Here is a 17,500-nt window from a genome sequence, read left to right on the forward strand (position 1 = left end):
TAAGCTATGTGAATGCCTTTTCTGACTTTTTCTATTTGTTTCGGTTTTTTTCATCTAAAAACTCACCATGCGAATTCGATTCTACGTTGATCGGAGTATTCGGTTAGGTCATAAATAAATCACTGCTTGAAAAATAGTTCATCTTTTAAAGGTAATGCATAGTGCTCATTTCATCTGCTTATTCTATTGCGGCAGGTTAACAGTATCCACGTATGAATCTAGGTTCTAATAGTAGTAGAGCCATAGAGGAGAATTTATTCCTAATAATTCATATTTATTTGTTGTAGTTGTGTATGTTGTTTTAAAAATCTACTTCAACAATTAAAACTGTGTTATTAATTCGGTCATTCGTTCTACGAAGTTATGATCTAGATGATAGACCGACAGAGTATAAATATGTATTTATTTATAATATAAATGTGTAATTAAAACTATAATTTTCTTGTGCTTTTTTTTAAATATGTTTTACTTTATGAAATAGGTAATATATAAAAAAATCACGGCCTACGCTTTAATCGTAGCCATCGCGATGTATCTTATTAATATTTGTAGTTTATAGTAAGTAGGTAGTTTAATGTAGGTATATATTTAATATTTATTTAATTTTATTTTATTAAATATAATTAATTTATTTATTCTTATTTATTTATCTAAATTAAAATATCTGTAAAATATGAGGGAAATAGTTCACATTCAAGTCGGAAGATGCGGAAATCAGATAGGATCGAAGGTAGGGAATGAAAGGACTGGGAATAAGTTTATATGAAACTTTAATTAATGAGTCTTTTTCACTTACAGTTCTGGGAAGTAATATCAGACGAACACGGTATAACCCCCGACGGCTGTTACTCTGGTGACTCAGAACTCCAACTTGAACGTATAAATGTATATTATAACGAAGCTGCTGGCAATAAGTACGTGCCGCGCGCTGTCCTGGTCGACCTTGAACCCGGCACCATGGATTCTCTACGAGCTGAACCCTATGGACAAATTTTCCGCCCCGATAATATTGTGTACGGTATGACTGGTGCTGGCAATAATTGGGCAAAGGGACACTACGCAGAAGGTGCAGATTTGCTTGAGTCAGTTCTTGATATTGTTAGGAAAGAAGCTGAAGGCTGTGACTGTCTTCAGGGATTTCAAGTTGTCCATTCCATAGGAGGTGGTACTGGTTCGGGCTTAGGCACTCTGCTCTTATCCAATCTAAGAGAAGAATACGCTGATAGGATCATTTTAACTTTCTCTGTATTACCAAGTCCGAAAGTTTCGGATACGGTGGTAGAACCATATAACGCCACACTGTCCATCAACCAATTAATTGAGAATTCTGATCAATCATTTTGTATAGATAACGAAGCATTATACGACATTTGCTTCAGAACTTTACGTTTGCAAACGCCGACGTATGGTGACTTGAACCATTTGGTATCAGCGACAATGTCGGGTGTAACGACGTGTCTGCGGTTTCCGGGACAGCTGAACGCTGATTTACGTAAGCTAGCTGTTAATATGGTTCCATTTCCTCGATTACATTTTTTCATGCCAGGATTCGCCCCCCTCACTGCTCGTGGTAGTCAAAAATATCGCGCTCTCACTGTACCCGAACTCACGCTACAGATGTTTGACTCTAAAAATATGATGGCAGCGTGTGACCCACGTCGCGGTAGATATCTGACTGTTGCCGCTATATTCCGCGGACGCATGTCCATGAAGGAAGTAGATGAACAGATGCTTAACATTCAAAACAAGAACAAAGATTTCTTTGTTAAATGGATACCTCATAATGTTAAAATTGCAGTCTGTGATATACCTCCTCGAGGTTTGAAAATGTCAGCAACTTTCATCGGTAATACCACTGCTATTCAAGAGATTTTCAAAAGAATTTCCGAACAGTTCACGTCAATGTTCAGAAAGAAAGCATTTATTCATTGGTACACTGGTGAAGGTATGGATGAGGCTGACTTTTCAGAAGCAGACAACAATCTTAATGATTTAATTTCTGAGTATCAACAGTATCAGGATGCAACAATAGATGATCAAGAATTTGAAAACGAAGACGACGACCGAGCACCAAGTGAAGAAAGTGTCGAGTGATATTGTACGCTTACAATAAATTAAAAATAAAACATATTGTTCCAATAAAACACCTGTATGTATCTATTTATTCATTTACTATGCCGCGTACACGTATAAATCATATCGCGGTATTTTGTTACCTTAAATTCAAAATTTAAAGTATAGTATTAATACAACGTGATAATGTGGTCTTAATCAAAAAGAAGATATAGTTCAGAAGATATACAATCGCTAGATGGTTTTATGGTATAAGTAAGCGGCAGGGTAAATAAGCCACCTCACCTCGTCCCACCAACTTTGGGAATTATGATGTTATATCCTTTGGGCCTGTACTTACACAAGGTCAAAACATTACTATGTATTATTGTTTGTATCTATCCATTTAAAATCATGCACAAAGTCCAAGTAAATTTAAATGCACCCCTAAGTAATATTTTATAAAACACTAACATAAAATAAGTATTTTTTTTTAAATAAACAAGCTAATTGTATTGAGAAAAATGAACTACATGTCTGTGGATATGAGAACGGTAACAAATAATGTTATACACTAATTCATTGGCAATGACATATTACAAATGAATTATAAATTCGATCAAGCAGTTCTTAACAAAAACTCGAACAAACATTGGGGGAAATAAATAAATTATATTTTTTTGAGTGGGTTAATATATCGTATTTTAACTAAGATCCTTCATGGTATAAGTTTCGACAGCAGGCCTTTTTTAAAAGTCATTTGATGTAATATGAGTTCAAATTAGGAACAGTATAATTATTGTCACTGACAAACATTGAATTTAAATCATTATTTAGAAAAATTTCGTGTACGATGCACATGCAGTAACTTCGACTTTACATTTTTTTTTTTTATTTCACTTTATGATAACTTTGATCAATCTAAAAATTTAACTATCTAGACTTTTGGCCCAAAATTCCTTGTAGAATTAACGATATGAGGGAAATCGTTCATATCCAAGCTGGACAATGCGGAAATCAAATTGGAGCAAAGGTAATCTAACATGTATAAAAAAATATAAAACATAACGACTATTTATTTAATGAAAAAATAAATTAAGAGACATTTTTTTTTTGCAGTTCTGGGAAGTAATATCAGATGAACACGGAATCGACCCAACAGGCGCATACCAAGGAGACTGCGATTTGCAATTAGAACGCATCAATGTTTATTACAACGAGGCGTCTGGCTGCAAGTATGTCCCACGTGCTATTCTCGTCGATCTGGAGCCTGGCACAATGGATTCTGTGCGTTCGGGACCATTTGGACAAATTTTTCGACCAGACAACTTTGTTTTTGGGCAATCTGGAGCCGGTAACAATTGGGCTAAGGGTCATTACACTGAAGGAGCAGAGTTAGTTGATTCGGTATTAGACGTTGTTCGTAAAGAAGCTGAAGGGTGCGATTGTTTACAAGGGTTTCAACTGACTCATTCTCTAGGGGGTGGCACGGGATCAGGAATGGGTACTTTGCTTATATCAAAGATTAGGGAAGAGTACCCAGACAGAATAATGAATACGTTTTCAGTGGTCCCAAGTCCAAAAGTATCAGACACGGTTGTAGAACCCTACAATGCCACTTTGTCAGTCCATCAGCTCGTAGAAAATACAGATGAGACCTATTGTATTGATAATGAAGCTTTATACGATATTTGCTTCCGAACACTGAAGTTAACGACTCCGACCTATGGAGACCTAAACCATTTGGTATCCGCTACAATGTCCGGCGTGACAACATGCTTACGCTTCCCAGGACAGTTGAACGCAGATTTACGGAAACTTGCGGTAAATATGGTGCCATTTCCACGCTTGCATTTCTTTATGCCTGGATTTGCACCCCTAACGTCACGCGGAAGCCAACAATATCGAGCATTAAGCGTACCTGAACTTACGCAACAAATGTTTGATGCAAAGAACATGATGGCAGCTTGCGACCCGCGTCATGGTCGATACCTTACTGTTGCCGCAGTCTTTCGTGGTCGCATGTCCATGAAGGAGGTGGATGAACAGATGCTTAATATACAAAATAAGAACAGTACTTATTTTGTTGAATGGATTCCGAATAACGTAAAGACAGCCGTCTGTGATATTCCGCCACGTGGCCTTAAAATGTCTGCAACATTTATAGGAAACACAACAGCTATTCAAGAATTATTTAAAAGGATATCCGAACAGTTTACGGCTATGTTTAGGAGAAAAGCGTTTTTGCACTGGTACACTGGTGAAGGCATGGATGAAATGGAATTCACAGAAGCGGAAAGCAATATGAACGACCTCGTATCAGAATACCAACAATACCAGGATGCAACAGCTGATGATGAAGGGGATTTCGATGAAGATGTTGAGGAAGAGTAATATTTGTTTTGTGTATGTGAAAATTGTCCTATAAGTGCTCTGTCAATTTGTAATGTTTATTAGTAAGTGTGACAAATAAATTTTTATATATATATTTCATTTTTGGTAGATATTTAATTTAAAAAAATGCATACGATTTTACTATAACAGGTTCCTAGAAAATACCTAGATTTGTTTTTTCAAAAATCTTAATAAACATATGACCTGTTTTAAAAATATGCCTGCAAAGTATTAGATTTTGTATGATTTTATTTTGAATAATAGAATAAAATTACGTTGACTAAAAAATATTGAATTTAATTCAAATTAAAATATACTTTATGGTACACCACAAACACGAAACACACAGAAAAAAAAGTAAAACAAAATTAGTAAAATACAACGAAAAATAAATGTTGATTAAGAGTATTGTACAATGGGCGGACTTATGGCTAATTAGCCATCTCTTCCAGACAACTCAAAATATATCGGATATACACACAGTTTAACTCATCATAAACAGCCGGTATTAGTCCACTGCTGGACATAGGCCTATCCCAAGGTGCGCTACTGAGCCCGATCTTGGACCCTTCTCATCCACTACCTACCAGACACCTGTACATCATCGCTCTACCGTGCCTCAGGGCATCCTACACTACGCTTGCCGATTCGCGGTCTCCACTCTAGAACCTTCTGATGTGACCGGCCCAATGTCACTTCACACACAGTTGATATAAAGAAAATAAAAATGAGGAAAATTTTAAAATCGTCACTCATAGTAACCGTAAATTTCGCGGTGCTTACGATCACAATTTCTTGAGTAACTTCAGATACAAGATTATGATAAGATACTTTTTGTTGCTTTATTTACGCAATTTATGTCCTATACATTTTTAATCGACCGTTGATGGTTTCTGAGATATCGAGGGCGAAACTGAAAAATAGTCATGGTACATTTTTTGCTATTTTTAAATTTACACTGAAATGTAAACATGTTGCATTAAATTTTTCAATAGATTCTATTAAAAATACAACTATAATAGTATAGTAATTGATATTTGGCCTGCTACGTACCGGCAAACCATGTAATGCCCATACAAGTGACAGTCACTATCAAAGAAAAAGTATGACTGTCGCGGTGAGGCGAAGAAAGGAGCGGGGTAATAACCCCTCGAATCGTCAAAATGATTGTCAAAATATATTTGATTTGTGATCTTGTGGCAGCAGTCTAATGCATATGCATTAATTTTTTAGTAAACAATCAATAATTTAGTTCCTTTTTAAAAGGTATGAGAAAGACTGCAGGCTTTTTAATGGTCTATCAATATTTTTTATAGTGAAATTATATATTATGCCACAACTTTATGAATAGTAAATACTTTGGGAATTAAATAATTCAGCAAATTATAGTAAAATATTTATTATTTTATGTATTTTTGTTATATATTTTATTCTTCTAACCCTTCTTCGCCTTCTGCTTCTTCGTCAAACTCTCCTTCGTCATCAGCGGTCGCGTCTTGATATTGTTGGTACTCTGATATTAGATCATTCATATTGCTTTCAGCTTCCGTGAATTCCATTTCATCCATACCTTCTCCGGTATACCAGTGTAAGAAGGCTTTCCGCCTGAACATCGCAACAAACTGTTCCGCTATTCTTTTAAAAACTACTTGTATCGCTGTCGTGTTGCCTATGAATGTTGACGCCATCTTCAATCCACGAGGAGGTATATCACACACGGCGATTTTGCAATTATTTGGAATCCATTCTACAAAATAAGTGCTGTTTTTATTTTGTATATTCATTATTTGTTCATCAACCTCTTTCATCGACATTCGGCCTCTGAATATTGTAGCCACAGTGAGATATCTCCCATGGCGTGGGTCACATGCAACCATCATGTTCTTTGCATCAAACATTTGTAATGTTAATTCTGGAACAGTTAGAGCTCTGTATTGCTGAGCACCTCTAGACGTAAGCGGAGCAAAGCCAGGTGTATAGAAATGTAGGCGTGGGAAAGGCACCATATTGACGGCCAACTTCCGCAAATCCGCATTCAACTGTCCGGGAAAACGAAGACACGTTGTGATGCCAGACATTGTTGCGCATACCAAATGATTTAGGTCGCCATAAGTTGGTGTTGTAAGTTTTAACGTTCTGAAACATATGTCATATAAAGCTTCGTTATCCAAACTAAACGTATGGTCAGTATTTTCCACAAGCTGGTTTACTGCTAGTGTTGTATTGTATGGCTCGACAACACAGTCAGAGACTCGTGCGCTGGGGAATATCGAGAATGAAAGAATGATGCGATCGGGATACTCTTCTCGAATGCGATTGATGAGTAACGTGCCCAAACCAGAGCCAGTTCCGCCACCCAACGAGTGGCTCACTTGAAAGCCTTGCATACAGTCACAACCTTCGGCTTCACGTCTAACAACATCGAGTACAGATTCGAGGATCTCGACGCCTTCGGTGTAATGCCCTCTCGCCCAATTGTTAGCCGCACCGCCTTGTCCATACACAAAGTTATCAGGCCGGTAGAGACAACCGAACGGTCCAGAACGAACTGCATCCATAGTTGAAGGTTTGAGATCTATCAATACAGTTCTAGGGACATATTTGCCACCAGATGCTTCGTTGTAATAGACGTTGATTCGTTCCAATTGCAGATCCGAGTCACCGTGGTAACAGCCGCTGGGATCAACGCCATGCTCGTCAGAGATCACTTCCCAAAACTGAAATAGAGTAAAACATCATTATCATCAATTCGTAATATTTTGAACTTCGGATTTTGGAAAACATTTGACATAATACATACCTTTCCTCCGATTTGATTCCCACACGAACCAACTTGAAGATTAATTATTTCTCTCATCTTGAAAATTTATCAAATTGTTGATAATAATTTACTTTAAAATTTCTAAAAAAAAATATATCTAAAAATGTTTTGTAAGTTGATGCTTAACATTAACTTAAAAGCTAATAAAAAAAATAGAAAAAAAATTCAACAAATCACGCTGTGCTCATCTTACGATGGATTTCAGATAAATGAACTATAAATTTATCGTTCAGTTCCAAAGATGGAAATTCAAATTTAAATTCTACATTTAGTACTCATTCTTAGTTTTATTTTTTTATAGCTTTTACTCTATGTCCTCCAAGAAGGTATTTTTCTAAATGTCATCAAAGAAGGTATTATAATATTCTCTCTATATTATCTTTTAATACCCGTAAATACGTACGTACTATTGGGATATTAAGTTAGAAAAATAATGCGGTTCAGTCTTTGTGTTGATTAAATTCTTGGAGAGGTACCAATTGCGAAGAGATCTTTTAATTTTTTAGGTCTGACGATCATGGGCTAGGAGTAGTATCTCATACCTGTATATTGTAAAAATATAAACAATCTTTCAAAGACAAAAGCGACATCTTGTTATAGTTTTCACTTACTACGTATCATAGAAAATTTTCACGACTTTTCCGTAGCGACGTTCAAAAGTAACTCGATAGATGTCACCACGCGTAATAGGCTTGTTTTGTTTTCAGCGGCTATTGTCACAATGGTCATGGCGCTCGCTCGAAATGTCAGTGAGGTAGCGACTCGTTATACAATGTGAATTGTTAGTTTATCCTGTATGATGTAGCCCTGTTTGATGTGTCCCGAGTGTGTAGCGAGCGAGCGCCCGCGGCGCGATGTCAGTGGCCGAGGAAAATGCTATCGGCGAAGAGAGGAAAACGGGTTACGGCGAGGACAGCACGGATAGTGACAATGAAACGGAGAGGAAGGCATTGCTCCGCAGGATATCAACCAGCAAATGCGTGGGTCGACTGGTGAGTAGACACTGCTTGGATACCGTTTGTTTTGGAAGATAAGAGCGGCTATGTATGGGCGTGCCATCTGTCAGTGAGCGGGGCGGAGGGAGCCATGTGCCCGGGACGCGATACGATGATCAATTTTCGATAGTTTGTTTAGCAATATTTGATTAATATTTTACTTCGTTTAATTGAATGTTATTAATCGAAGCTAAGATTGCTGTATGTAATGAAATTTTCTTGTCTCAAAAATTTCTACATTTCGCTCGAAATATTTTTATAATATGTTTTAATCACTTAATTATCGAAAATTTAGGTATAATTTAAAAAAAAATACCTAAGACATCTATCTACGTTCTTTATTTTAATTATCAAATATTTGCACCTTAAAAAATTCGACGTTATTTTGCTTTTAAAATATAATTATAGTAATATAAAATAAATTAAACGCCAATTAAAAATAAATACAAACCGATATCATTACGACTTTATTTGAAAAGGGAGCAGTTTAAATATAGTTAATATAATATTACAGGTACTTATATGTTATATTTATTATTTACACATTTAGGTATATTAAGAAGTATTTTTTTTTCCAAGCTAGAAAACTTTTCTGTAGTAGTAATGAGTAATAAAGTTTTCCCGCGCAGTAAATTAAAAGGCTCCGGAGCTTAGCCAAAGACTAAGAAAATTTTTTTTATCGGATTAAATGAAATTGATACACATTATTAGGCAAATATATGTTCATTGAAATTTCATACACATATTACAATATATAAACTTGTTATACTGTGACTTTATAAATAGCTACCATAAGCATTATATATAAACGTTGTTTTTATTAATTTTGGAAAACACATTTTTTTTTGGCGTGTGTCTATGCTTCTTGAGCGCAAAATATTCTGCCAATGTCACGTATAAAAGAGCACTTGTAGAATATATTTTATACAAGTCCTAAATTTAGTTCAATAATAGGTAAATTAATGAATAAGGTTCCATAATACCTAACTAATGTACAATAAGTGCAGCCTACATAGATGTCCTGCGGTTTCAGCGCTTTCAGTGAAAGTATGCCATTAGTACTAAAAGCCTTAATTACCACATTCTATAAATAATATACAACGATGTAATTATTTTAAAACGCAACTGCAGTTAGTCTAATGGTTTCTTTGTCAATCGATCCAGTTAAATATAAAATTAAACACTACATGAGGGTAACCCATACTGTATATAAATAGTAACAATACGTAAAAATAGTTTTTACGTAGCGAACTTCTGTAAAAAAACTGATTCTTTTAGATTTTGATAAAGAATAAAATATATGATATAAGCAAGTGTGTTATGGTGATGATTACCATGGTGTTATTATGAATAGACCCGGTTTTATTTACGTTATTTATCGAGGAATTTAAAAGGAGAAGCAGGAAAATGATTAGGGCTTACTCTGATGGTGAGCGTGGTTTTCTGTACAAATCATATAAATATATATTTTTTTTATATTAGGTCTGTTTTTTTTATACATAAGTTATCATCTAATCCAGTTACATTAAAACGTTAAACATATATCGAGGCTTGCCTTTAATCTGTTCTATGGTTTGGTAATCCTTACCACGAAATTTTTCGATACGCTTAGGGAATTTAAACTATATATATTTTTATAATTGGTGTAAATAAAATGTATTTATATCATTCACTCCTATTTTCATATTTCTTTTTGGATTTTTAAAAAATAAGTAAGTTACTTTAGTCTAGAACTACACTATATTAAAGACTCAGAAGTTACACTATGTTAAAGATTGTGATGCAGGATTTTTCCACAGAATCTACTCCTAAATCAGATTGCACAGCGATCTAGCTGTGAGATCAGTAAACCACCCAACCCAAAAATATTATTTTCTACAAATACCCTTTATAAGCTAAAAAATATTATTTTTATTTCTCGAAGAGCGTTACTGTTCAAATTCGTTTCTGCTCGCTTCAATAACCGTTTCTATCACGGTAAATTCTCTGTCACGTATTGTCAATTTGTTTTTGGAATACAGAGTATTCCTTTTTAGCGATAGTATTTATGGTATTTAAAAAAAAATAATATTATAATAAATCTTTGAAATTAGGGTTTTAATAATAGACAAGAATCAAATAAAATTTAACTTTAATAAAATTACGGTTATTTAAGGTGTAACATGATTTCTCTAAATATATATTAATCTTCACATTTAAAAAATAATCCGTCCGAATTAAACTACCAAAACATCTGTACATTTGAACTATGGAACTATAGGCTGAAAGTCCACTGAGAATTGAATTTATGTATTCATAATAATAAACATTAAATTAATTTAAATCATACCTAATAATTAACAAAAACATAGATTATTTTCTTATACACGAAAAGTTTAATAAATTTTCTCTTATGTTATCAAAAAAAATCTGAAAAATTTTTTGTAGGTAGTTATTCCATGTTCTCAAATTACAGTTCTAATAAACATATCCGCGTTATTTGGAAACAAGCTACGACTATATTAAATGATATATCGTCCCAATATTAAATGTGTTCATAAATTTTTCAAGCTTTGTGTAAGCCATCAACCGCCTAACTGTCACACGTTTTTATTTATTTTTGGGGCGAGGATACATGTATATTGATGGACCTGAGTTAAATTAAAACCTATTTTAATGGTATTTAAAAAAATAATTAAAATATTCTTACTTAATAATATAAGCATCGTATTGCAAACATTTAAAATCTCCAACTTAAGAGATGGTTTGATAGACAGGGAACTATATTTTATTTACAATAGAATATTATCGAAATACATCTTGAACGTGGCGCATTTTCAATGGACGATTAGCTTTATCTCACTGTTTACATAGAAATACAGTTCGCATATCATAATGGATTGATGTTAGCACATGTATGACCCGACTAGTATCGTTATGAGACTGTTAAACCTATGTTTACAGACGCTTATTAACTCAACAGGGTAACAATTTTTGTAGCTCAGATAAAAATTGTCGTAAAAGTTATAATTTATAAAAAGAATTGTATATTTTTTCGTATCTTATGTGTATTGAGTATGAATTCATTATGCATAAGAGCCGAGATGGCCCAGTGGTTAGAACACGTCCACCTTAACCGATGATTTCGGGTTAAAACCCAGGAAAGCACCACTGAATTTTCATGTGTTTAATTTGTGTTTATAATTCAGCTCGTGTTCGGCGGTGAAGGAAAACATCGTGAGGAAACCGGCATGTGTATAATTTCAACGAAATTCTGCCACATGTGTATTCCACCAACCCGCATTGGAGCAGCGTGGGGAATATTTTTAATGTTATTATGCATGTATTTATTTAACACAAAGTTTTTATTCTATAATCGAAAGACAATTAATTCCATCAGTATTCTAAGGCCAGGTGGCAACTGAGCGGCTAGCCGCGTTACGGACAGCCGTCCATGTGGCTACACTATGCTGTTGTAAATGCGGCTAGCTTGGTGGCGAAAAGCCGTAACTGCAATCGGTACTTGTGAACTACCGCGACTGGAGCGGTTGGCCGGCATTAGAATCTTTCTACAAATAACAAATTGTTGTACTTATTTTTTGTTTGTACCGTCTGACCGCATAACGTGTAGGTACCCCCCTAAGGTGGACTGATTACAATTTGAAATTGCATTGCTTTTTGTATCATTGTTTTTCATGTTATGCATACAGTACAGATAATAAACAAACATACACATTTCATTGTGAAAGCTGTACACAATAAATAGTTTTTATTGTTTTATCTTCAAGTTTATATGATTGTATTTAATAACTGGTGGTAGAACGCTATCAACAACAATTAGTATTTTTGTGTTCCAGTGTACAGGCTGAGTGATCCATTATAACTACAGGTACAGAGGACATAACATTTTAGCGTCCCAGGTTGGTTTGCGCATTAGCAATGTAAGGAATGGTTAATAGAACACCATTTCTCTGCGAGTGGTGGTGACCACTTACCATCAGATAGCCTAGTGCCCGTTTGTCCACCTATGTTATTTTAAAGAAGTATTATAGCACTGTATATAATTATAATTTGATAGAAGTGATTTTGATAACCTTCAGATCAATCAGTCAGATCGAGGGTTGAAGTTTGAAAAATAATCATTTACTTCACTTGCTTTATTTGTGCTCCGGGTAGGAAAATGTCGTGAGAAACCCGCACGTGTCGGATGAAATTCTTCCACGTCAACTCGCACTGGAGCACTGTTGTGGAATAAGCTCCGAGCATATTTTTATCGAATGGTAGCTCAGCTTTAGAACATTTACGACCTGTAATTTATTATACTACTAGTTTCTACCTGCGGCTTCGTTCGCGTACACACGCATGTCAGCTCGGTATTTGAAAGTTCGGTAACACGACCGAGAACATGCACATTAAGCGCGTAAGTAGTTAGTTGGAACTGTCTCCGTTCGTGTTGGATTGATTACAGATTGTTTTCGACTAAGATTATTGTCGTAATAATATAAAAATAATAATCAACGCCATCTAGGCGATACAAAGCACAGCTTTGTAATGTTGAATGATATCCATAAACTGTTTTAGTTATTATATTTTTAATCTGTAGGTCTTTCGGTTCAAGAATTCGTCGTTATTTGAAATTTAATTGGTTCAGTCAATTGCTCGCCAACTATCACCTTGTTTCATTTGATTATAAAATCCAAAGTTCTTTGTTAAATTATGATAATTATTTACATTATATAGTTAAGCCACCATTCGGATTCAAATTCCCGGTAGTGTGAAATGACGCGTATTTTTGTTAATAAGTCAAAAGTGTTGTCGCTTTAATTATTAATTGATGACGTAGTAATACATACAATTGCATTTTTGATATTGTATTCGTTTTTTGGCTTCTCTATAATGTTCCACCTGTCATCTGTGGTTTTCGTACAAACTTGTGCTCTATAACTGCTCTAGCGTTGTTAGCTGGTCTTATTGAGAGTGACTAACCGTTTGGAAATTAGTAAAGATATTTTAACCAAAATAGGAAAAGTTACGTTTCGTTATTTAAATGAATACTATATGTATTCGAGTTCCAGAATGTTACATTATTTACCAAGTCTTTGAAAAGTTAAAATTGAATAACAGTAACTATTAAACGCGAATCGAATTTCCACTAATACTTTATCTAAGCCGTATCCCTTTTAAACTCCGCAGACCTACTGACCTTTATATATTTTATCAAGTATTCGTTCGAAGTCGGAAAACTTTTGTACTGAAATATACGCTAGAGTTTAAAGCCAGCACGATGATACTCAGCCTTACGTAAAACACTCTGAAGCAGGGCTGGCACTTATAAAGATGTATAATAAAACTGTGACGTAGCTGCATCTAAGCATAGAATATCTTTTATAAGAATATATCTTTGTTTTTTATGACATAGCTGGCAAACAAGCAGATAGGCTAGGCAGCAGCTGGCTCACTTGATAGAAAATAAGTATGTACCACCTATGGAAATTTGCAATAGCGATGGGCTTGCAGATACGTTGCCGGGCTTTAAGGGATAAGCAAATTCTCTTCTTGAAGGTTCCTAAGTCGTATGGATTCATAAAAGCCGCCGGCGAAAGCTGGTTCCATAGAGTGGTTACGCGAGGAAGCAAAGGCCTTAAAAACGGGTTGTTCTGAATTTCCAGATATCTGGGTGATGTGAATGAATTTTGGAATTGGATTGCAGTTACCGATTTTATAAAGTCTATTCACCAGTTGTTTGTGTGGCATTTTTGCTAATAAATATATCGCTTTTACGTTATATGATTTGTTACGTGAGTTCAATATTTTAATAATATTCTCTCCCCCAAACATTATAGATTACATTTACCATTGACCTTTATAATAAGTACAATTATGTGTGGGAGGCAGGAGTCCAAACAAGGTTGGCCTGTACTAAAGGCTTCTGGCTTTATTTATTCAATTTTACAATTAATAAGAGAAATACCAAAATTAAACGATCTTCTTTGTCAAGTGATAAGTAGTTAGGAATAAAAAGAAGCTCGTGAATATTAATGTGTATGATCGTGTATGTGTATGCTTATGTGCGTGTGTGTATAGTGTGTACCATTATGTTATTTTTTTTTTCTCTTCGTATTCCAGTTTTAAAAATCCGTTATTATTTTCTTACATAATAATTTTATTAAATTTGAAATTGAAAGTAATTTATTTACTTTTTTTATACAGCCTTCTTGCTGTAAAATAAATAATGATGAAGGATGAATTGTAGATACATAATATTATATACTGCTTCGTGATAACTATGCTATCGATATGGAATGCTGTCTGTGTAAGTTCTTAATCATCCCTCATAAAAATCAAATTACCCTAATTCTTCCTCTTCTAATTTATGTTATCAAAAAATTCCAATTAAGGAAAAGGTAAATTTGACTTTTTTATTAAAGTAAACTAACAATATTAATAATACATACGGTAAACAGTCTTAATGACTTCGACCGCGATTCTGTCTCATAAAAAAATATTATAGAATTAAAGTTACATAGATGTATTCCTTCCTCGGGAATTCCCGCTTTAAGGGAGATTTTAGTATTGTGTAAAAACTTTTGATAGATTACTTAAGAAAAACAAGCTAATAGGAATGTAATCAGGACGTAATTCGCACATTTAGTTTCTTGCATATTTATATAATTTATTTTTTTTAATTCCGTTAACGATTACTGAGAAAGAAAAACAACGTTTATTTAACAAAAAAAAGTTTACGTCCAAAGCTGGGCTCACCACGCTGTCATGGAATTCCCTAACAATAACAAGTACTGCTTATACCTTTAATTTTTAAGTTAAGAGTCCAAGGCGTTACCAATTAAAAAGAAAATAAGTTCATAACAAATGGAGTCCAAGGTTGCGATGATTTACAGCCCTGCTGCAGCCTTGTGTCGTAGAAAGTGAGCCGCGTCGGTAAATTTATAATTACACACTCCCCTCATTTTCCATTTCAAGTGAGAATTTTTCACTGCGACATTTAAATTTTTCCACCTAAATTTTTTTTGGAGCATTTATTACGGTCATTTGTTCTCGTTTGTTATGACCACGGCTTATTAGTTATATATTCATATTATGCTGATAAAATACGGAGTCCTCGATGGACAAACGTAATGAGAACAAACGTCTATTAAAATTTGTTTTGAATACATACATCGCGTTTTTGTTATTTCATATAGAATGGAAGACGGACAAGACGAAGGCCTGATGGTAAGTGGTCAACGCTTTTAGACATTGCTCGTTAACTTTATTCATTCTGTATCTCCTAAGCATGGAAATCAGTCTTTTTAACAGATTCATCTTTCACAGCAGAAAATAGCAATATGAACTATTATTGTTTGAGGGTAATAATTGTTGGTACATGAGCTTACGGATGAGCAAAGATCAAAGTGAAAATATTCTTTAAAACACAAGACACAAGGACGTAGCTATATTTCAAATGTTGGAAAAGAGTAAATAATGTGTTTCTTACCGGTTCTTTGTTAGAATCTACATTCCGAAACGGTGGTTGCTTTACTTTTAATATAGTTCTGTAAGTTTACATTACAAACGTGTTTGTAAAAGATTAATTGAATATTTAAAATTTTCTATCAACCCGAATTAGAGCAGCGTGGTGGAATATGCTCCAAACCTTCTCCTCATAGGGAGAGGAGGCCTTAGCCCGGCAGTGGGAAATTTACAGGCCGCTAATGTATGTAAAAATTGAATAAAGTATATTTTAATTTTGTAAGTATAGGAATAAGATAATTTTCATCATAGTTCCAGAGATGATGGTAGCAATCTAAGGAATGGTTAATATTTCTTACAGCGTTACCAGCAGATGTTCCATTAAACCCGTTCGCCTATCTACATTATAGTAAAAAAAGAATTTCTCGTAGCTTACAAAAGATTGTGTACACTACAAAGATACACCCGTGAAACGCTAAGTGTAAAAGGTACTTCTAAGATTGCTGTTTTAGCCATTAGACCGCCTTTTGTTTTATATATTTCAGTAATTTTTAAAAGTATATCACGTTTCAATGTATTGTAAATAAACATAAGATTTTCAATGTAGGGGAATGAAAGAGCCAGGTTTTAAAGGAGCCACTTGCATTATTTTGGTAGTTTATCAACGGATTTGGTTGGTAATTTAATTTTTTAATGGCAGTACTGATTTCCCGTCCCACAAAAAAAAACGGTGATATGATTTCGAACTATAGAGAATACTATTAATATTAATAATATTTTTAATTTATTTGTATATCAAAAGTGCATTATTGTAAACAAAATCACAAATCTGTAATATAATAATATTACACTAAAATTAAAATAAAATAGCAAATAATAACGGCCATCTAATATTTTCCTTTATATAAACTGCAAATAATAACATTAGAATAATTTGGAATTAATTTTATAAGGACAAAATTATATTATAATTATTACAATAGATCTAACCAACAATCAAGTTTTTGTTAATTGTATCTTGAGCCTTATTTTTGAAGGTCGAGAAAAACACCAACTCTTTTCTATGGAGAAACAAAACTGTATTATGATTTGCAATTTGTAAAATAACTTTATTATACGTGATATTGAAATTTAATTAAAAGTTACGTCCATGCCTATTAAGGGCAACGACCTCTTCTAGTTTTTTTTTTATATTTGCTTTATCCTCGGTATCATAGTTCATATCTCCATACAAGCCTTGTCCTTATTGGTCAAGCAGTGAAGTCAATGTGTTCTGTCCGGTGCGCTTGTGTATACGGTTGCTTAATTTTCCGTCGTTTGATTCTCGTCTCCATTTTAACTGACAAACCAACTAGTCACGTCTATACATTGTTTTCTTTCGTATTTCAAGAATTTTCTGAATGTATTTTAGGCTGCGTTTACATAGTATCTTAAAAGAAGCAACACAACGGGTCCACTCGCCACTGAAGACAGTAAAACCATAAATGTCAAATTATTGCCGCGGTGGTACCACATATTCTACGACTTCATTGGTAAGCAGCCTTGTTAATTACCAAGTCGCTTATTCAATTTGTTTAAACAAAACATTTGTAATCTGTAATGTATTAATTTGGTTACAGATTAGTGTTGTTCAAGTATTTTTTTATTTTTGAAAGCGCAGCACTTAGTACTCGGTATATACCTATTAATTTTCTAAATTTTATAGTTACGACATTTTATCTCCGGCGGCAAACTCATTAAAATACTAAAACTAAGTGCTGAAAGTTAAAAGCTTATCGATTTGCAAATT

General features: G+C 34.1%; 4 protein-coding genes across 4 annotated transcripts in view; 3 read left to right on the forward strand and 1 right to left on the reverse strand.

Annotated features, from left to right (window-relative positions):
• Positions 1 to 643: 643 nt before the first annotated feature.
• Positions 644 to 2,138, forward strand: LOC125075209 (tubulin beta chain-like). Its single transcript, XM_047686886.1, has 2 exons — positions 644 to 730; positions 799 to 2,138. The coding sequence occupies exons 1-2, from the start codon at positions 674 to 676 to the stop codon at positions 2,092 to 2,094; spliced, it is 1,353 nt and encodes a 450-aa protein (XP_047542842.1). The 5' UTR covers positions 644 to 673; the 3' UTR covers positions 2,095 to 2,138.
• Positions 2,139 to 2,894: 756 nt separating this feature from the next.
• LOC125069734 (tubulin beta chain) lies at positions 2,895 to 4,540 on the forward strand. Its single transcript, XM_047679299.1, has 2 exons — positions 2,895 to 3,085; positions 3,172 to 4,540. Exons 1-2 carry the CDS (start codon positions 3,029 to 3,031, stop codon positions 4,444 to 4,446), a joined length of 1,332 nt encoding a protein of 443 aa, XP_047535255.1. The 5' UTR covers positions 2,895 to 3,028; the 3' UTR covers positions 4,447 to 4,540.
• A 1,295-nt stretch (positions 4,541 to 5,835) lies between these two features.
• On the reverse strand, positions 5,836 to 7,437 carry LOC125069762 (tubulin beta-4B chain-like). Its single transcript, XM_047679334.1, has 2 exons — positions 7,247 to 7,437; positions 5,836 to 7,163 (listed from the first exon to the last, which is right to left on the reverse strand). The coding sequence occupies exons 1-2, from the start codon at positions 7,301 to 7,303 to the stop codon at positions 5,874 to 5,876; spliced, it is 1,347 nt and encodes a 448-aa protein (XP_047535290.1). The 5' UTR covers positions 7,304 to 7,437; the 3' UTR covers positions 5,836 to 5,873.
• Positions 7,438 to 8,017: 580 nt separating this feature from the next.
• Positions 8,018 to 17,500, forward strand: part of LOC125068912 (diacylglycerol kinase eta) — a 178,804-nt gene continuing 169,321 nt past the window's right edge. The window contains exon 1 of the mRNA XM_047678291.1: positions 8,018 to 8,259. Within this exon, the coding sequence (XP_047534247.1) occupies positions 8,122 to 8,259 (138 nt within the window). The 5' untranslated portion in view covers positions 8,018 to 8,121. The remainder of the gene's footprint in view (positions 8,260 to 17,500) is intronic.

This window comes from Vanessa atalanta, chromosome 2 (assembly GCF_905147765.1).
Source record: "Vanessa atalanta chromosome 2, ilVanAtal1.2, whole genome shotgun sequence".
NCBI lineage: Eukaryota > Metazoa > Arthropoda > Insecta > Lepidoptera > Nymphalidae > Vanessa > Vanessa atalanta.